Source organism: Macrobrachium nipponense, chromosome 2 (genome assembly GCF_015104395.2).
Source record: "Macrobrachium nipponense isolate FS-2020 chromosome 2, ASM1510439v2, whole genome shotgun sequence".
Classification (NCBI taxonomy): Eukaryota; Metazoa; Arthropoda; class Malacostraca; order Decapoda; family Palaemonidae; genus Macrobrachium; species Macrobrachium nipponense.
Window position 1 is genome coordinate 49317207 of NC_087201.1, and position 21903 is coordinate 49339109.

General features: G+C 38.9%; 1 protein-coding gene across 2 annotated transcripts in view; it reads right to left on the reverse strand.

The window, feature by feature from the left end:
- LOC135220560 (hexosaminidase D-like) overlaps window positions 1–21903 on the reverse strand; it is a 199858-nt gene that overhangs the window by 38472 nt on the left and 139483 nt on the right. For both annotated transcript variants that reach the window (XM_064257777.1, XM_064257779.1), the window contains exons 9-10: window positions 3223–3387; window positions 2907–3017 (exon numbers count right to left, since the gene is read on the reverse strand). In XM_064257777.1, coding sequence (XP_064113847.1) covers window positions 2907–3017; window positions 3223–3387 — 276 coding nt within the window. The remainder of the gene's footprint in view (window positions 1–2906; window positions 3018–3222; window positions 3388–21903) is intronic.

Genomic DNA, 21903 nt, shown 5'->3' on the forward strand with positions numbered 1-21903 from the left:
TTAGCTTTATTATAAAATTTACTGTGGTATTTTTGTAGGGCATGGAACAAATTAGGCAATTTACATGTAAAACGTATCTTTAGATACGAAAAAATCAGGTTACGAAGGCCACTTCGGAACGGATTAATTTCGTAACCTGAGGCACTACTGTATTTAAAAGAAAATTATACATTATTAAGTTATAAAATTATGAGGTTAAAATATATGAGTGATAAAATTGTATAAAGCAGTACTAGAACTTAGCCTCTAGTACTTGCCAAGTAGTAGGCTGAGTAGGAAACTAGGCAATTTGTATGTGCAATTACCTTGCAGGAGTATGTTTACCATGGGGCTTCATTTTTTAGGGAAGTATTCTATATTCCTGGATTTTCTGTGGTCTGGCAGTGGCCTGGTCCCAAGGTTTCCGGATTTAAGTGGTTGGATTGTACTGTATAAGAGAATTCTTTGGGATTAGTTGGCCTGTCTTATGAAGTGTTGGGGGGACCACGAGAGTGTAACTCCTTTGAGGACGAACAGCTGCTAGGCTATCAAAACTATTATGCAAGAGGTTCCTCAGGTAAATCTTAAATTTTTTAATTAAAAATTCATTATTTTAAGTCATAAATTAATCATGTAACTGCTGTGCTTATATTCACTACTATACAGTGCCCCAGGTTTTACGTGTTTCACATTTCCGCGGTCCACTTTGTCGCAGAGTTTTGTGGAGCACATTATTATTCACTTTTCCATGGGGAACTTTCACTAATTTGCAGATTTTTCTTTTGGCAGTATCTCAAAAATTATCACTAATTTTCTTTTTTCATACAGCAAAACTGTATATTCACTAATTACTGTATTTTTTTCATTAAAATATAAGAGAGAGAACTGTGGTTTTTACATCCAAGTCTAAGTACAGTATAAATGGATTCTGTAAGTGAAATAATGTTTCACTGATATTTTGCCTTTTTCATTAAAGGATATAGAGAGTGAGAGAGAGAGAGAGAGATAGAGAGAAAGAATAAGTGCTCATACATGGGAACACAGTGACCGCCTGGGGACAAGAATTCAATGGCTGGGACGAGAATGTTATGAGTTGCCATATACTATCTGAAATTCAGATTCTAAGTATTTTTACCATGATTAGAGAAACATCAAGTGATAAAATTATAAAATACTCTCTTGTGTACAGTTATAACATGTGTTATAATCATAGTCAACTAAACTTGTGATGGAATACAGTACAATAAATCTCACAAAACAAAAGAAATATGGCCATCATCTTCCATGATCTATTTGAACTTGGTGGACTTGTTTTTTTTACGTTTATGGTACAATAATTGATAATATTTTCACTAAAAGGATATGTACAGTACAGTGCTGACATACAAAAGAGAGAGAGAGAGAGAGAGAGAGAGAGAGAGAGAGAGAGAGAGAGAGAGAGAGAGAGAGAGAGAGAGAGAGAGAGAAAAAATCTTCCCTGTTATGGCTGCAGCACAAATCTATTTCGTGAATGAATTGTACATTTATGATAAGAAATTATTTAATGTACTAATTAGAGCACCATACTGTAATATTAATGTATAAAAACAACAAAATCTAATCAAAGTGTATTTTTGTCTTTTGTTATGCTCTGAGAATCAGCTGATGATGCTTATTACTGAAAGAATTATTTGGGAAAATAATTCAGTTGCTATAAGAAACTCATTATTGACAAAATTATTATTTTTAATTTTGTACATAAGAGAGAGAGAGAGAGAGAGAGAGAGAGAGAGAGAGAGAGAGAGAGAGAGAGAGAGAGAGAGAGAGAGAGATTTTCAATGTTTTTTTATGGTGATTACATCAATACAATATATGTAAATGGATTCTGTGAGTGAAATAATATTGTAGATATTTTGCTGTGTTTTCTTTTTAAAGTACTATATGTATACTGAAAGAGAGAGAGAGAGAGAGAGAGAAAAGAGAGAGGAAGAGAGAGAGAGAGAGAGAGAGAGAGAGAGAGAGAGAGAGAGAGAGAGAGAGAGACGGGGGAGTATGGGGGATGGCAAGGATTAACCACAATATGATGTAAACCAAGAACTTAATGTAGGTAACAAACCTAGCTTTCTATTTGGAGGTACATATTTGCCCCATCGTTCTAAACTACCCATGTATTTTATATATGCTCTATACAATAGTACAATCCTATTAGGGTGTTCTGGGACGATATTTTCAGGTATCATTTTGTTTGAACTGTCAAGTTAGGCAATGAATAGTTAAAATTGGCAGTTACCTATAGCATTTTAGGGGTGTATGTACCCTACTTAGTAACAGTAGCAGAAGAGTAATGTAATGTAAGGTTATTTTGGGATGATGGTTTGGGGTGAATTTTTATTTGAAATTATATTAAATTATTTAAGTATGATAATTTAAGGTATATTTTTGTTTGAACTAACAAATTAAGCTGTGAAATGTTAAAATAGACAGTTACCAGCATTTTAGTTTAATGGGTACTGGGTATGTGGCAGTTATAAGCACTTTTTGAGGGGATTTTTGCATTTCTGTGGCAGGTTCTGGAACCTATTCCTGCGTAAAAGTGGGGGAGCACTTTTCTTTCTCTATTTCCATTTTCATGGGATTTGTTCATTTCATGTTAATTTCTCCCTCCAAATTTTTAAGTATTTACCAAGGCCCGAATACAGTATACTTTCTTGGAAATGAGTACATTCCCTAATGTTTTCACATAAAAGTACTGTATTATATTTTTATTCAGTATGGTAAATAAATTTTTTCTCTATTTATTACTTATTTTAAGGCAACTACAAATGACACCTCTGTTTGTCATTTGTATAATATTTTACTTTACCTATACTGTAACAATTCATACAAATGAGAAAGGACAGAAAACTCAAACATGACTATTGAGTTAAAGGAATTATACTATTACTTACCCTTCGGAGTTGCTGATTGCATGATACTTGCATACGAAATTGGACCACATTTGCACACCAATGTATATTTTGTGCCCTGGGAAATTCATACCCTGTTCAATCATCTGTGGTCTGAAAAACAATAATAATTCTCAAAATAAAAAGCAGTTTCACAACACTGCAGTTATAACAATTTTCATACAGCAGTTATTCTAAAGTAACTTCATGATTACATATCAAAACTAAACCTGTAGGTATCAAATAATTTACTTTGCACCTAATCCTTTAAAATTATACCAATCCAATGGAAAAGAACTAAACACCAAATTAAGCATACCTAGGAAAAGGTGATACATTAATCAAACTTGAAAAGCCTAGCTTTTGGGAAACATACTGATGGTCAGCTTCAGTAAATGATTCTTCCATTATCACCCTCATACATAGGCATAAAGATGGAATGGACACAGGCAGAAGTTCACACAGCACAGCATAATGGTCATATCTGGAAAACAAGTACATTCACAAATAGTTCTTAATGCAAATTATTAAGGAGATTCTACTGGATTATATATATTTAAATGTCAAAGACCAGGATGATTTAAGGAAATGATGTGATGGAGAAAAGTCAAATTACTTAGAGAAGAAGTATACAAGAAGGTAGCAAGATGTCAGCTATTAGGAAGGCACAGTTCATAGACAGGGCAAAGATGAATACCTGGACCAAATATAAACTCAAAGATAAAAGATGTCTAACCCTGTAAAGGCAAAATCTGACATAAAAATGAAAATCATTAATAAAAATGAGGGTTGACCAATGGCTAATTTTTAAATAGTGTACATACACTGACACATAAAAGAGAATTAAATTCATAAAAACAATTAAGACAGCCAAGAATTATAATTCAGTGGTCTGGTCAAAATACTTGATAAAGTGCTAGGGAAGGTCTCAAGCTGTGGCAAGGTCTCAAACTGCTGTCTATGTGAGCTCTTGCTCAAGTTATACTGCTGTTACCTTCGCTTGAGGAATCATAAGCTTGTTTGATCACTTCATGAAACCAGAAAGATAGGATATTTAGATACTACCTCTTCATGCTTGCTAATACTACTGATAGTGGCAACCACTCCAACCCACAAGGTCAGGTGCTTTTTAGATAGTACCTTACAACTTACATCAGGCATAGAACCATCTCATCCAGGTTACAACCAATAATATCTAAGAGGGAGGGGATCCAGAAACTCTCATGTATCTCATCAGAGACTGACAGGTTCTGAGTTTTTGCCACAAACTCACAGACAAACAAGAACTACAGACAGCCCAACCCTCTAAGAGTTGGAACACAGTTTTCTATCAAAACCCAAAGATATGGTATGGAGCTTCCTATGGTGAACAAGTCAATCATCGGTGTTCCATAAATCTCAAAGAAACTTTCCATCACACAAGAGTACAGGGATCACTCCATCTCTGAGGTGATCTGCCACCACATTCCTCCTGCCTGTGATAAACCTGGCTGACAGCTCGATAGCATGGAAACCACATACTAGTGCAGCAGCCTTGCCAATTGACAAAGGTGAAAGGACACTGTTCACCCTTGCTTGTTGACATATGTTACTATGGTCATGTCACTCAACACTTCCAGTGATCTGTCACACATTTTTGGAATGCTCATAGAGCTAACAACACTGCTCACATTTCAATAATGCTGATGTGAAGATGAAGGTTGTCCTCTGCCCACATACCTGAAACAAACATGCCATTCAGGTGAGTGCACTAACCCTCCTTGATGCATCTACGAACAGACACCTTTGGAGGTGAAGAATTCAGGGGAGCTCCCTCAAGGAGGTTCCTGTCAACCATCTACCAAGCAAGATCCTCCCTGATCCCCCTGTTCAAGGGTAGCTTCAAGTGCCAAGTGACCCTTCAGTTTTCTTCAGTCGCCACATTACCAAGCAAAGGTATATTCGCCCATGCAGAACAAGCTTCTCTAAAACAGCAGATTCCAGCATAAATAGGAACTGTATTGTAACTTTCCAGGCTGATGACATGAGAATCAAAGAAGACTCTGTTTGCTACATGTCTATGAATAAGTCCAGGTACCTGACATGCTGGTCGGTGATGAGATCCGACTTCTCCCAGTTTAACATGATTATATGGTCATGACGAAAAAGTGAGTATGCTATCTTTGTTCTGGAGCAATTGCACCTCTCAGAAAGATCACAGAATTAGCCAATCAGGTAATGAGCAAGTGAATATCATACAAAAAACCCAGGCTAATACCATGTTGAATATCCATGTAAACACCTGTGGTGCCATAACCACCCCAAAACACACAGATTTGAACTGGTAGACTGGCCCCATTAAAGGCACATGGATGTACTTCCTGTAGAACTGGACAGGTGCTTGGAAGCACACATCCCCTCAGCTGAAACAACACTGATTATACCATTTACATCTTACACCAAGTTTTAATGACAAATTTGTTCAATGGCAAGAGACTGATGACAAGTCTCCAGCCACCTTCTCCACCTGGAAGAGGCAACGATAAAACCCTTAAGACTGGTTGTCTATGACTTTACCCTTCCACCTCTGCCAACAGGGCCACAGCTTTTGGGGATTCCAAAAGACAGGGTACAAACAGTACTAGCAAGGGTGATAAGGGTGAGCTACAGTCGTCCTTGATGGGTTTTCTGTATCTGTCCTAAAGGACACGACTACCCCGGGGTCTGTCCTCTCTCCTTGATCTTAGTGCCCTTCCTAGCCATGGCTGGGGGTTAAGGGGGAGGACAAGAGTCCTGGCAAGGTTCCCTTACCTTCTAAAAGGAAGAAGTCTGGGCAGGTTGCTTCAGTTTGGAAGGAGGGTTCCTCCAAACATTGGACACAGACTTGGCAACAGTTTGCTTCAAACCACAGGGGGTATAGAAACCAGTTTATAAGAGAGTCCCAACCAAACATTTTATAAGAAAGTCCCAACTAATAAACTTCTCTTCTCCACTATCATCTCAACTTTACTCTTTGAGGAGAAAATATGTACCTAGGACTAAAATTTTCTGCTAAGTAAGACTATTCTTCCCCAAACCCTGTCTTAAGAAGAGGGAGGAAATCATGTTGTCTCCTCAAGTTAAATTAAGCCCACAAAGTGACACTGGTATGACAAGGTCAGTGCCCCCCCCCCCAAAACCACACACTCTAGCAGTTTCATAAACTGCCTTCTCATCCTCCAAGGAGACACCTGTGACAGTGATGTCAGCTTGCCCAACCTCAGGTCTAGCCAAGAAGCTGCATAGGAGTTGGCTATGGTGATAACTCCATGGCTCCTGACTCTGATGCCAAGGCCTCCTGACAGTCATCCCCAGCAGAAGTCATTCCTCAGTTTGCAAAGGAATAGTCTCTGGGTTCTTGGGCAAGTAGAACAATGAGGCTTATCCAATCTGCTGGACAGCAAAACATTCCAAGAAAGCTGAAATCATGGCAATCTGAATGATGGCCTTCCTTCAGGAATGCACCAAAGGGAGAGCTCTTGCAGACAAGAGTGAATTCAAATGTGGTACTATAGCAGCCTCCTCTAGATCAATACCCTCACATATGAGCACAATGACCTCTAAAAAATGCCATTCCAATTTCGCTTGTTGAGGTTTTGTAGGGGAGGGCTGTCCAACCCCACTAGATCCCCATACATAAGTATGAGCTAACTTATGCAAATAACAGTGATTGGAGCTGTATCATCCATTCTGCGGAGTTCAGTTTCATCAAAGCTGAACAAGTAGAGGTGGGCATTCAGTCAAAACTCCTGGGCCCAAGCTGAACCATATGCAGATTGGAATGCTGTGCAATTACAGGCAAGAGATAACCCCAGTATCTAAATACCATACTGTGTAGACCCACTGTACATGAACCCTCTGTCTGCACATGCATGCTCCATGAACAAGGGTAGTGCAGACTCTACTAAACATGGGTGGATGAATTAAAAGCAGTCCTTGTGTCCCCAAAAGCATCGCCTGTCTTGAGGTGCCAAGCGCTTTTAGTAAACCCCCTTATCAACCCTAACTATGGCCCTTCTTGTGAAAGGTTTCATAGGCTTTTTCCTGAGAGAGAGAGAAGAAAGACAACAAGGAGGAAGAGCCTGTCCAGTGTAGGAGGAGGAACAAAAGCACTCCTGCTTCTATATCATACCTTAACTCTTGTTCTCTCCTCCAATGCAGGAGAGCTGGTTGAGGCAAGGATCTCTGTCAGAGGTTGGAGCCATAGTTCATGCCTTGGGGGTATCTTGTGCCAGAGGCAAGAGGATCAAGAGCTGATTCCCTTAGCAGGAGTAGCAGCAGTACTCGCAAAAGGAAAGGGTCTTTTTCTATTTTTCCAGAACATACTCTCCAAACTTTGGGTGTGCATTATATGTCAATACACATCATGAGACAGAAAATATGGTACCTTGTTAACCAGCTTTTGCCCTTTCATTGCAATGGACAACTTTAGATGCACTAGTTTTTACTAGTTCACTGCAAAATACTTTCTTCTGAGTTATGCAAAAACAAAATAAGACTTTAAGTGCTATGCAGGCTGCCATCTGTTGACAATTTTATGAAACACTGGCCAGAATTACAAGGCTGAAAACTTTTGATCTTCATCAGAATTTGACAGTTAACATAATTTCATGTTACTTATATTAGTAAAATTCCTTTTCCAACTGCTGTAAAATAATATTTAGTGTATAATTAACATAATTCTTGACAACTATCTTTACAGGATTGTTTCTATTCTAATATACTAACCCTTTTTGATAAATTACTTGAGAAAAAAACTTTTGCTTGTAGTAAAGGTAACAAAACAAGCTAACATCTGACATGATGAAAAAAATGAAAAAGATAACTTTTTCAGTAACAAATCAAAATGCTTGCTTGTACCTGGAAAATACAAACATGGTTAACCTTTTACCAAATTTTGGGACAACATGCATTCAAAGAAGGGCGGAATGTTTGTAAGACCTCTCTTCTTGTTTGGTATAAGAAGTATGGTGTATAGATGGCACTGATAAGTTTCATCAATTTAATATGTTCAATTTACCATTTCAAATGAAATTATAAAATTTGGCATTTTATAATTAAAGCAGCATTAATTGATATAAATATAAAAAATATCACTTTGAGGTGGTCAATTTTCAAATATACAGTGTTCCATCCTGTCAAAGAATTGAAAAAAAAAAAAATCCTTCAATTATCCAGGTTAATACAGTCAAGGCCTTGTGGATAACTGAGAAATCCAGATATAAATACTGGCGAGTAAGAAAATCTAAGGTTGTTCAAGGGCAACTTCATACCCTTCCTCACTTAACCTTGTCAGTACAGTACCACATACCTAACTGTAAACACTCAATATGCTTATAAACAACCACCATCACACTTCAAACTGAAAACTTTACGTAAAAGGCAATTATCTACATTTTCCTCATATCTGTAACCAAATATATTGCATAGATACTCTGAAACAAATACAGTCCCTTTTCTCTCTCTCAAATTGTTCACTAGATAGGTAGCCTAACTGTGTTTGCCCAAAGCACAACCATGGTTTTAAGAACAATAATGTATTGTTATACAGCAACTTTTTTGTCAGTTGTTACCATATTGTATTACCACCATACACAAGGTACAAAATGAGTATGTGTGAACTTACAGTATCAATCTGCATAAGCCAAATAAGCTATGACAGCTTTATTTACGATAGAGGTATTGGTAATGAAGCTGATATTTTACTTACTGAATCCATCTATACTGTTTTATCCTGTTATATCATCATCATAATACATACGTATGTATAGCAAAACGATCACCCACCATTTGCATTGGCATAGTGTTTACACTCCTGGAATCAGCTGATTGAGTCTTCTAGTGAAATAATGAGGAGAATAATATTTTAGTTGCTAAAAGAAGTTAATATATTACTGGAATATTACTTTTTATTTTGTACATAAATGTAAACCAGGTATGCAAAGGTAAACTCACATAAGGACTCCAAGTTGAAGTAAAATCCTCTAAAAAAAAAAAAAAAAAAAAAAAACGGCTGTTTCCTGATTTGTTTGTTTAAGTCATACTTGATGTTTATGTCAGTTCTTTGCCATGTGGTTGTTAATTATAAGAAATGGTTATGAATTGTTACATAAGCTGTAAGTTTGGTATTCTTACATGAAAGCCCAGCTTAGTATAATTTACCAAAAAATTATAATAATTCAGTAAGTAAAGACTATCATGGAAATTGTGTTTGTGCAAAACATCTGTTTACATCTTTAGTAAATATAGCATTTCTCAATGATGATTGTCCAAAACAGATTCATTTTAAGAACACTACTAAAAAGTAGTAGATAATTTTCTGTTTTATTGGAATTATGATTTTTCTTTCCACTTAATAATATCATGGAAGCTTTGCTTGTATGCCTCTGTGTGTGTGTGTGTTTATATAGGGCATGTAATTAAGGGTGCTGTCCGGTTAATGCCAATTTTTAAGGACAGGACTTTGATATTCTTACCACTTGATAAGGTGACTTGAGACATCTCCAAACCGCATATGATTTTCGCCTCTGACCTTCGGTTTTGTGACGCCAGGGCGACTTATCCCGAAAATAACCATTTTTCAAATTCTATCTCCTCCCTTGATATATATATTAAGACCTGGGTTTACTACCATATATAGACCTGATGTAGACCTCCAATCAAATGAGGAGTTTTTTTCTAAAAGTAATTTTTTTTACCAGATATGAATTTTTTATTTTGGTAAAAAAATATACCCTATAAATCACGAAAAAAAATTTACAGAAAAATGAGGAAACAAAAATTGGATAAAAGGGCTTTATTAGATTGTTCTATAATGTCTTTCTGAGTTATATACCAAATTTCAGTGCTATAGCTTTAAAACCAAGTGAGAAGATAGATTTTGAAGGTCAATAAGTATAGTTTTGAGATACAGGCGTTCAAAGTTTTCTTTTGTATTTTCATAAAGACAATGTTAATAAATAATGATTATTATGAATTTATATTTCTTTTTTGGGTATTAATACACCAAAACTATGTTATTTATCATAATTTAATCATAAATGATGATCCCTTTGCTCATATATCATAACCTGGGGTACTCCTTCCTACACAGCTCTCTCTCCTTCACTAACTCAGCTCAAATTTTCTTCTTCTGTATGTTAGCAAGATGTTTTCCTTGTATTTTCCTCTTTGGCATGATGAAATTCTTGTGGAAACAAAGATTACCAGACGTAAAATCAAGAGAATATCAAAGGTGAAACTCGAACGTGTACTCTCTTTTTACAAAGGCAATGTTAGTAAACCATGATTATTATGAATTTCATATTCCTTTTTGGGTATTAATAAACCAAAACTATGTTATTTATCATTTATGAAGATCCCTTTGCTCTCTCTCTTCACTAACCATGCTATGATATTCTGTAATCATATTAGAGCTAATTTTCTTCATCTGTATGTTAGTGAGATGTTTTGCTAGTCTTTTCCTCATTGGCATGATGAAATTCTTGCCAAAACATAGATAAACATACGTAAAAGCAAGCGAATGTCAGAGGTGAAACTCGAACGTGTACACTACAAGAGGTTTCTCCTTGCACTGGAAGGTGGTAAACTGACTAAGTTCCCTCCTGCCTCCTCATGGAATCTCTACAGAAGAAATAAAGCATTTTCTTGTAAGGACCAATGTTTTTGGCTTATTTTTGTTTGTTTGTATGGTGCTTTTACATTGCAAGGAACCAGTGGTTATTCACCAACGGGACCAACGGCTTTGCGTGACTTCTGAAACACGTCGAGAGTGAACTTCTATCACCAGAAATACACATCTCTCACTCCTCAATGGAATGGACGAGAATCGAACCCGCGACCACCGAGGTGGGACGCTAATACCATACCAACCACAACGCTGAGGCGCTTTTTTGGCTTATTGAGTTACATTTACTAATTACCCTGTAACTACGAAAGTAAGAGGAATTTTGACGCAATATTTCGTATACGTATTCTCCATTGCCATACGAAGCTCCAGGAATTTTTTCATGACTGCATTTTCCACCCTATATCCCCATATACAGGCAGTCCCCGGGTTACGATGGGTTCGGCTTACGACGTTCCGAGGTTAAGGCGCTTCTCAATTATATTCATCAGAACTTATTTCCAGGGTTACGATGCATGTTCCAGGGTTATGACACCTACAACACTCATCTGGCAGAAGAAATATGACACCAAAAATGCAAAATAATCAATATTTGAAAGTTTTTTTTTTTGAAAAATGCAATAAGAATGCACTTTACATAAGTTTTTAATGCACCCAAAGCATTAAAAGTAAGGTTTTCTTCGGATTTTTTACGATATTCCAGCTTATGATGATTTTCAGCTTACAACGTGTCTCAAGAACGGAACCCCCGTCGTAACCCAGGGACTGCCTGTATAAGGATTCTGGCCGGCCCCTTAATGTTGATGTTCCCGTCTCTACATATTGTGTGCATTTCTTAGTGCAGTATCACATTTATCCTTTTTCTTTTTCGCTTTACTTTATTTACTATACAGTACCTCATTACAAGTTTAACGACTTTCATTACAAGCTCAGTTGACTCATTAAGTATGATTATCACACGTATTATAATAACAAGCAATATTTACATTCATCGATCTTAATGCCTTACCATAACACACTACCCTCCACAAAAAAATTCAGTTTATAGAATTTCAGATAAAGGATAGCAAACCTGTAGGTGCATATTTACCCATTCAGGATGACAACGAGGATGGTGCTAGCAGTAAGAAGCATAAGCATAAATCTTTTTTCATTCCTGAAAAGGTGGTGTTACTGAAGAAATTTGAGAAAGGAACATCTAAAGACTTTGTGTGAGTGCTATGACATCCAATCATCCACTGGATATGACTTAGACAACAGCAGATTTTTAAGTGTTGTTGCTGAAAACATAAGCCTGGAAAATTTGAAGTGCCGGAAAACACTGAAAGATGCCACGAGGTTAGAATTCGATAGTGCACCTATATGATAAATTTTTTAATCAATTTGTATTTTCCATAGCTAACAAACCTGAGGTCTTAACAATAGGATTATCTTCTTGCGCCAGCCAGTAACCAGTTAAAACAATCAAAGCTTGTAAAGCAAGGAATCTGTGGTATCTGGCAACTCCTGCATATATACAAGGTGGAAGTTGGTCATTAACCAAGCACAATATCTCGTGACACGTTAGTCTTTCCCATAACCCAGGAAAACATTAAGTTGGGGGGCTAGAGGTGGGCAGTAAACTCACTCATTCTCTCTTCCATACAATCATCTTAGGTAAGATACAAACCGCCCCTCCAGGGGCACCGGGTGAACTACACAACTTGTTGGGCAGCCACCACCAAACCCAAGGGAAAAGTGTCCAAAGACCTGTGAGAAATGTCCTTCAAGTAAAAGGAAGTGAATGTGGACTGATGCAACCAAGAAACCAGCGGTCAAAATTCTATGAACAGACAAGTTTTTCTTAAATGCTAGAGAGGGACTTATACCTCTGACATCATGTGCTCTAGCCGGCACAGACTCAGTGACAGAACTATCAAGTGAGGAGGAAGCCTATTTAATTGTTTCACACAACCAGAATGAAATCATGTTCTTGGACACTTCCCTTCTGGACTTACCAGTGCTAACAAAAAGTATACAGCACCTAGGGCTTAGGTGACGAGTCCGTTTTAGATAGCATCGTAGCGCTCTGACAGGGCAAAGCAACAGCTCTTGCGGATCATCGTTCACAAAGTCATTCAGTGTGGGAATGGAAAACTAGGCAAATCTGGCATCATGCTCCGAGGGATTCTGGGTCTTAGCCACAAATTCCAGGACAAATTCAAAAGCCAGACCCCCAACCCCCAATTCTTTTCAAAGAAGCCAAGGCCAATAGGAAAACTGTCTTTAGAGTCAGATTTCTGTCTGATGATCGACACTAGGGCTCAAAGGGAGCTTGAGTGAGACTTCTCAGGACAAAAGAAAGATCCCAGGCAGGCAGTTTAAATTCCCCTGGAGAACAGGACTGTTCAAAACTCCTGAACAAAAAAGCGATTACCCAGGATGAAGAAATGTCTATGCCTTTTAGATGCAACACCAAACCCAAAGCAGCTCTATACCCTCTGATAGTTGATACAGAAAGACCTTTCTCATCCCTGAGGAAGATGAAAAATCTGTTTATCTGCTGAACAGAAGCTCTGAGTGGAGAGAAACCCCGTCGACGACACCAATCACAGTAAACTGCCCATTTCCCCTGGTAAACTGCTGACGAGGATTTACTGAGATAATTGGACATCCGTTACACAGCCTTTTGAGAGTTGATAGTCTCCAGCCATGAAGAGACAGGGACTCTACCGATTGGTGAAATCTTTCAACATGAGGCTGGCAAAGAAGTTGCTGCTAAGGGGGAATCTCTCTTGGAACTCCTGACATGAGAGACAGAAGGTCCGGAAACCACTCTGCTTGAGGCCACAGAGGAGCCACCAATGTCACCCTGAGGTTTCAAGAACTCATTTGCCTGTTCAGAACTTGACCGGTCAGGCAAAACCGAGAGAAGGCATACACTTCGAGGTTGTCCCAAGGGTGCTGTAAGGCGTCCTCTGCTAGAGCAAGAGGATCCTGAACCACTGAAAAGTAAACCTCCAGCTTTCTGATGAAGCGAGTGGCGAAGAGGTCTAGCATAGGCCTTCCCAAAACATGAAAAAGCCTGTCCACCATGTCCTGATGCAGAGACCACTCCGTGCCCAGGATTTGGTTCTGACGACTCAGCTTGTCAGCTACCTGGAATGCACCTGGCAGAGAGCTCCACTGCACTGTCGATAGCCCACTGGTCCAACTCGACTATCAACAAATGGAGTTGACGAGACACCAGGCCCCTCTGCTTGTTCCCATAAGCGACCACCGTGGTGTTGTTGGACATCAGAACAACTGAATGACCCTCTACCCTCTCCCAAAACTCCCGCAGACCCAGGAAAGTTGCCTTTAACTCCAAAACAATGTGCAGCAGCTTTTCCTCCGCACTCCAAGTGCCTGAGACAAGATCATCTCCAGATGAGCACCCTAACCATTGATGGAAGCATCTGAAAACACGAGAAAGACTAGAAGGAGAGAAAACGCAGAGGGATTTCCACAGAGAAATTCTGGTCATCCAACCACCAACGAAGGTCTTCCCTCACCTCCTCTGACTGAGGAACTCTCTGCAGAGGGGAATCTCCCCCACCAGGGACCAGAAGTCCTTCAGTCTCCACTGCAGAGACCGAAGATGAAGGCGACCATGAGGGACCAGCTTCTCCAGAGAAGACAAACTCCCCAGAAGGACCTGCCACTGGTAAGCTGGCTGTTCCGGCTGTGACAAGAATAAGCATGCCACTGACCAAAACCTCTCCAACCTCTGCTCTGAAGGAAAAACCCTCAATGCCGCCATATCTATAGCCATACGTAGATAAAGAACCCTCTGGCTGGGAACCAGATTGGACTTCTCCAGGTTTACTACTAGGCCTAGCTCCTGACAAAGCTGAAGAAGACAATCTCTGTCCTGAAGTAGCTTCTCCCTTGAGCTTGCCAAGACCAGCCAGTCACCGAGGTATCTTAACAGGCGAATCCCTTGAGCATGAGCCCATGTCAAGACAAGGGCAAAGACCCTTGTGAACACCTGAGGAGCTGTAGTCAACTCAAAGCAAAGAACCTTGAATTAGAAGACCTGCTCTCCCAGAGTGAACCGAAGGAACTTCCTGGACAAGGGTGAATCGAACCCTGAAAGTAAGCATCCTTCAAGTCTATTGACAGCAAGAAGTCATTGTCTCTTATCACTGCCAACACTATCCGGGGTGTCTCCATCCTGAACTTCTTCTTCCTGACAAAGTGATTCAGAGTGGAAAGGTCTATTACTGGTCTCCAGTCACCCTGAAAATTCTACTGTAAAACCCCAGAGAAGGAAGCTGTACTTCCTCCACCACACCCTAGTTCAGCATCTTCAACACTTCCCCTCCAAGAGCTAAATACTTTGGGTAGTCGTGAGCATATGTCCGACTGAGAAGGGGTCTGTCCGAGAGAGGGGGAGAGAAGTTGAAGGGTATTAGATATCCCACCCGAAGAACATCTATTACACATTTCTCCACTCCATGCAATTGCCATCTGGCCCAATGGCCCACCAGGCATCCCCCAACCTGTGGCAATGAAGACAGGGAAAGGCACCCACTCTATCAACGACCCCTTCTGCCCCTCCCTCTCGATCCCCTCCCAGGCTTGTAGGGGCAGGACTGAAAGGGAAAGGTGTTGTTGTTTTGTCTTGGGCTGTGAAGGAGACTAAGAGACCCTCACAGAAGCCAAATGCCTGGACGACTTGACAGGAGAAGACCGTCCTGCCTGCAATTGCGGAGAGGGAGGAGAACAACAAGAATGAGCCTCCGACTTAGACACTGCCTGATTGACCAGCCTATCCTTAGTGTCTGCTCATCGCCAGTCAATCGCATCTCCTAACTAAGTTATAGGGAAAGGAAGCTTTGACTCAAAGAGGTCCCCATTCCAGAGAGCTGACAAGGACTCTGAGTCTACCGACCCCACCACCTTCGACAAGGCCGCGTCCCTCCTGGGCAGGAGGAGGTTGGCCCACAAGGTTGCACAAAGGTGGCCTTGATATAAAATTGCCTTTGGACCAGACTGCAGCAGCCTAGCCAAGGAGGAAGAACTGACCAAACCTCCCTCCACTCGATCCTGGCTATCGCAGTGGACCACAAGTCCAGACAAGAGACAGTCTGGAAGATGGTAGCTGCAGCATTCTTCATTGCCAAAGCCTCTTGCGATGAAAAAGACAAACCTTCAGACTTAACCTGATCCAGGGTCAAACCAGGTTTAAGACAGATCACGTCCAGATTAAGGTGACGGGACATCAACTGAACCACATTAGTGGAGTAATACTTCCTATGCCGCAAGAGAGGAGGAGGAGGAAGAAACTTGGAGGATCTATTAGAGTGCAGAGAGCCACCTCGGTCTGAAACTGAGGAGTTAACACATTGTAAGATGGACTGAGCATGGCCCGACAAGGAAAGCTCAAACCAAGCCATAGAATTCTGTCTGGAACCCAGTAAGGCCTCTATACCCGTAAGGGTCATAGAAGACTTAGTCTGAGCTCTACCCCCAAGATTGTTGAACTCATGAATGAGATTAACAACCTCAGAGAAAGAACACAGAAATTCCTGGCTCTCTACCTCCTCCTGCTCCGGCAAAGGAGACCGAAGACACAAAGAAGAAGGGTTGGCAGGATCCTCATCCTTCTGTAACAGCATTGGAGAGCCTTCCCTAGGAAGCAAGGTATCTGTTTCTTATTGGTTAGAGTTGAGCCCTAAATTATTGAAGATCCCGAAACTGAGGGTTCCAGAACACTGCCACATGACGAACACCATACATGATCCCGACTCGAACCGTGTATACACTCGTGACGAACCACGTTCACTTTGGTGGGACAAATTCCATACAAGTCTGCGGGATGAACCATGTACACGTTCGTGGGACGAATCACATACATGGGCATGCAACGAGTCCAGTACACATCCATGAGACAACAACCGAGCACGGTTCCGAGATAAGGAACGACGCCGAAGAGAACTGCCTGATGGAGACTGACTCCTAAGGTTCCTGTCTCTAGAAGAAACACGTCTGCGGACCAAGGATGCTTCGTGTTCTCAACCGCCAACCGTAACCCTGCAGGGAGAAAAATCCTTGGAAAGCACAGGAGACACCTTCGTAGCAGATACCTTCAACTTCTTAATCGGTGCCTTATCATCCTTATGGAGGAGTGGAACAGGAACAGGGGATAAGAGGCTAACACTTCTGCCAACATAAACACATACCTGTAAGGGAGAGTCACAGCAGCGTACAGGAGTTGGCGATGCATTTCTCACACGCACAGGAAGACGGCAAAGTATTCCTATCACATACAACACCTCCATCGCAAACACGTATGTGTAAAGGAGAGACACAGCCATGTAGGGAAGCGGCGATGCATCTCTCACACATACAAGAGAGACACGGCCGTGTAGAGAAGTCGTCGATGCATTCCTTTCACGTACTCCACTTCCAAGATCACGAACACGTACGTGCAAGGGAGAAATACAGCCGTGTGGGGTTGTTGGTGATGCACTCCTCTCGCTCAAAGAAGACGAAGCCAGAAAGTCCTTAATTCTCCACATCTGACTCAAAGGTGAGGAGGAGAAGGAGACGAAGAAGCAGAAGGAGATGGGGTGAAACTTCCCTCTCTGTGATGTCTCTCGCTAGAAGGTGGAGAGGAAGATTCACTCCCTCTATGACTTTTCTTCCCAGAGAGATAAGAATACCTCTCATGAAAAACAGCATCCAGCCTCTTGAACATAGCTTGAAACAACGCCTTCGATGGCCCAGCAAGAGGAAGCAATGACATCATTGTAGAGTGGGATGACGTCACAACAACAGATGGGAGAGACACAACCACAGCTAATGTCAAAGGCTGAGAGGATGCTGGGAGTGATGTCACAACATCTCTAATGCAGTGTTGGTCGATGGCCTCACTGGCGGAGCGATGAGAGGTGACCCAGTAAGCGTGGCATTGACATAGGCGTCCCCCTAGGAGGCAGGCACACGAGAACCAAAGTAATGTAGTCCTGGAGGAGGTGGGATTGCCAATGGGGCCGGGGGGTTTGAGCCTCCAAGAAATGAGACAGAAGGCCATCCAAGTAGGGGGGACCCTGTAGGCCTAGCAACGCCAAAACAGCCGCCATCTTGCTTGATTCCTATTGGAATTTATTTTAATTTCAATCTTACTTATATTTAATAAACAAAACAATTATTTAACAACCAAAACAACTTACATTAAAGAATAGATCCACTAATAAAACTTTGTGACATTGCCGTACATTACCTTTTTTCCTTAGACATGGCCAAAGATACATAATAATGTAAAGCACTTATCACAAATGTTGACGTTGACGTTGACGTGTTCCAAAATTGTCGTTGTCTTGGAGTTAGAACGTTCAGTTTTGTTCAGGGTTAATTTCCTATTACAATGTAGATGCCGGCCTTGCTAATGAGAAACTCTTACTGTAACTGTTCGCCGTGGCTGTGGTAACCTCCGAGGTAATTTACTTCTTACCTTTGACAGGTACATATTACGCACGCGCGAACTTAAGACCTATTAGGCAATTACTAGTTTAAGTAATTTAATTCATAAGTTTAATTATTATCATTTTACTTATCATTAACGCTAATAGTTACTATAAAATAAGTAGCATTAAGTTATTTACTTTTAACTTATTAAGAAAAAAATAGAAAGCTTCGAGTGAAGCTAACGACCGAATGGCTATTCCCCACAGTCGGACACAAATATCAATCCTTTCTGATTTCTAAACACACTCCCCACAAAGGATTGCGATTATAGAATTGCAATGAATATCTTCATTAACCAAACATTATTTATTAAGGCGGCCACCTTAATCTGGCTACCTGCGTTAAACAATTATTTCCAACAACGCTAAATAAAAGTATGGCCATGTTACTTTAGTATCATCCTCAGTTACTAAAAGTGTAGCATTTTAACTTAAGTCTTCACTTTATTTTAAGTGTAGCATTTTATTTAAATTTTTACACCAATTTTAACTTAGCTTAGTTTACTATAGGCTATTTCCTAATTTTACTTTTTGTTTACATATTTAGTTTATTTATTTATTACCTAGAAAGTAATTATTTGCAATGCCCTTAATCCTTGTTTAAAAAGTTAAAGAATAAAGCATTTAATAAAATATATCCTCATACTGAAAAGTTTCGAGTGTGTAGCATTTTAGTCAAAATAAAAACTTGATTATTAGTAATTACAGTAAATAATATACTGAAAGCAGTATTTACAAAATTATCTAAATTTTCCCTTAGCATTCTTTCAAATCTTTCGGTAGCCTTCTCTTGGGTCTTACAGACCTTTCGCCTTGTTCAACGTGAATAGATTCAGGTTTATTTATACTGCCTGTCTACCTCAATTCCATTGAATTATCTCTGGTTTGCCTTTCTCTTATAGCATGTGTCACTGACAGTTCCATAGGATAAAGATTACAAATAGAATGATATTCTATAGCCCCATTAGCTTGCTTAGTTTCACTGACCTAATATTATTGTCAAATCCTAATATTAATTCTAATACCTTACCCATCATCCAAAATGGTCTGGGCTTATTAATAGCTTTAATTAGGACAATGTCACCAACTTTAATTCTATTTCCATTTACTTTGGTACAAATTTCTGCTATGTTCTCTCAGGCTTAAGAGATAATTTCATACCATAATTTCTTAAAATTTTCAATAATTTCTTCCTGTATTTCTACAGTTCTCTCTAAAGAAGGTTGACTAGAATCGTCCAACCAAACATCACCATCATCTTTTCTCAAAAATGAGGGATGAATTACCATGCAATTTGATAAAGGAATTTGGAGTTATAAACTCTAAATTTTCTGAGCTTGATCTATATGTTAAAGGCCTGGAATTGTTTATCGCTAATTGAATATTAGAAAGGGTAGTTAATAATTCAAAGTAAGTTAATTTAGATCTTCCTATTACTTTATAAAAGACAATTCTTTAACACTCTAATCAATCTCTCCCAAGCAGAACCAACCCATGCTGAATATAAAGGAATTTTAATGTGTTTGATATTACATTTCCTTAATTCAGATTGAAATTCCTGCGACTCCAAAGACCTTTCAAGGATACTTCCACCCTTGAAGAAAAGACTTAGCGTTTGTCACTGTACAGGTATTGTGGTATTGTGTACATATTACTAAATCTTTGGAAAGCGAGAACAAAATTTTTAGTGGACATGTCTGGTAACAATTCAAACGTGCACAGCACGCACGTTAAGACAAGTGAAAACTAATATGAACATTTTTGTGGTCTTACCACTCAACTCATCCCTAACCCAAGGTGTCCTGTGAAATCAATACCTACATGCTGAAAAGGCTTGACTAAAAATTCATTGTGGTGTTTAGGCATATCTGTAAACTTCGGGTATCTGTAAGCTAAGGCATTATATTTCCTACATATATTACAAACTACTCAGCTCAGTCGTTTACAGCTGACCTACCCTTGGGAATCCAAATCCCTGTTCCCTAAGGTAGTTTAATGTTAGTGCCTATTCCTAAATGCTGCCTACCTTAAAATGACAATGCTTTATTAACAATGAGGTAAACCTATGCTCTTTAGGAAGTAATACTGGGTTATGAACATCAAAGTCAAAGTACAAACACTTAGATATTCTTCCCCTAGACCTAATTATACCCTTTGAATCTAAAAATAAATTTAAATTGGACACTAGAGGAGGTATATTATTAGTAATATTGGCACTGCTTTGTAAAAAATCTAATTCTACTGTAAAGTATCTTTCTGTGCAATTTTCACCCAATACTCTAAGGCTTTCTTTTTAGGATCACCACCCTTTAATCTACTACAAAATTTTGAACAAGTAACTGGTAATTCTTAACAATTGTTCATAATTTGACATTTATTCATATTGAGAATACCAGCGTTTACTTTATTTATTGCATAGTGCATACTGTACTTATTTGATGCTTATAGTAAGGCGATATGCTCAATAAGGGTAAAGAGGCCACTTGTCAAAATCATTACTCAACCATTCTGGACCTTCTAGCCAATAAGTTTGATTTACTTAAAAAATATTTAGTATAGGATAAACCTCTGGTGATCATATCAGCAGGATTTTCTTCTGTATTTACATAGTGATATAAGACAGGTAGTTTAAATAGCTTAGATATTCAACTTTTAAGACCATCTGCCTCAAGTACTCTATTTCTAACAAATTTAGATTTTATTTTATTTTAGTTTCTCTGGTCAATAGCCAATTTAAAACCACTGAGCATCAACACAAATATTAATGAATTGAAAATTTATATTATTGTAGGCTTCTAGTAAAGAAGGTAAACATTTAAAAGCTAGAATTACTCCCATTAGTTCCAAAGTGGGGACACTATGCTCATTTCTCTTATTCAGTGGAGACAATTTAGATTTGGAGAACAAATAAGAACTTTTATCATTTTGATTAACCGCATAGGCCACAAACCCATAGGCCTCCACAGAGCTATCACAAAAAATGTGAAGACCATACGAGTCTAGTTCATTAAGGGGACTCTTAGGAAAATTTTAAGTTCAGATAACATTTCAAAATCTCTACTAATAATTTTCATTTCCCCACAAAGGTCTTTAGGTAAATTTTTGATCCCAACCAACATCTAATTTCCATATTTTTCTCATTAAAATTTTGCCTCTTATTGTTACAGGAAGGACTATATTCAAAGGATCAAAATACTTTAGAAGTTTTGTGACAATACTTTTCTTTTTGTGTCTGCTTTCTGGGTCTATTTTACAACGGCAGCAAGACTAAAAGAATCATTATTTACGTTGAATCTATAACCCAATACTTTATCCTCTTCGCAAGAATGTTCAACAAGTCTATTATCAGACGACATTTTTTCTCGTCAACTCTACACAATTGGAGTTCCAAGACCTTAAAATAAAGCCCCCTTCGTTCCATCCTATCATTAGCTTGCTATACAAATTTTTTCATTTCATCAATGTTGTTACCAGTTACAAGAAGATTGTCTACATAAAAGTTATTAGTTAATATTTCTTACAACTTATTCATCAGGATAACTTTCTGCGTGATGTTTCATAACAAAATTTAATATAAAAGGTGAAGAAGTGTAACCAAAAAAACTATTGTTTTGTAGCGATAAGATACTAATTTATTTCCCCGTTTCCAAAAGAAACAAAATCTATTTTTGTCCACTTCATTTTTTAATTAATCATCAAAAAACGCTTGTTTGACGTCACTCAACATTACATATTTATTAGTTCTAAAGTAAAAGAGCAATTTCAGTATTGAGCCCATTAAATCTATCCCAGGATAAGCTGCTTCATTAAGTGAAGGCAATTCCTGTAAGTTTTGTTTTTAAAGAACAGTTAAATACTGGCC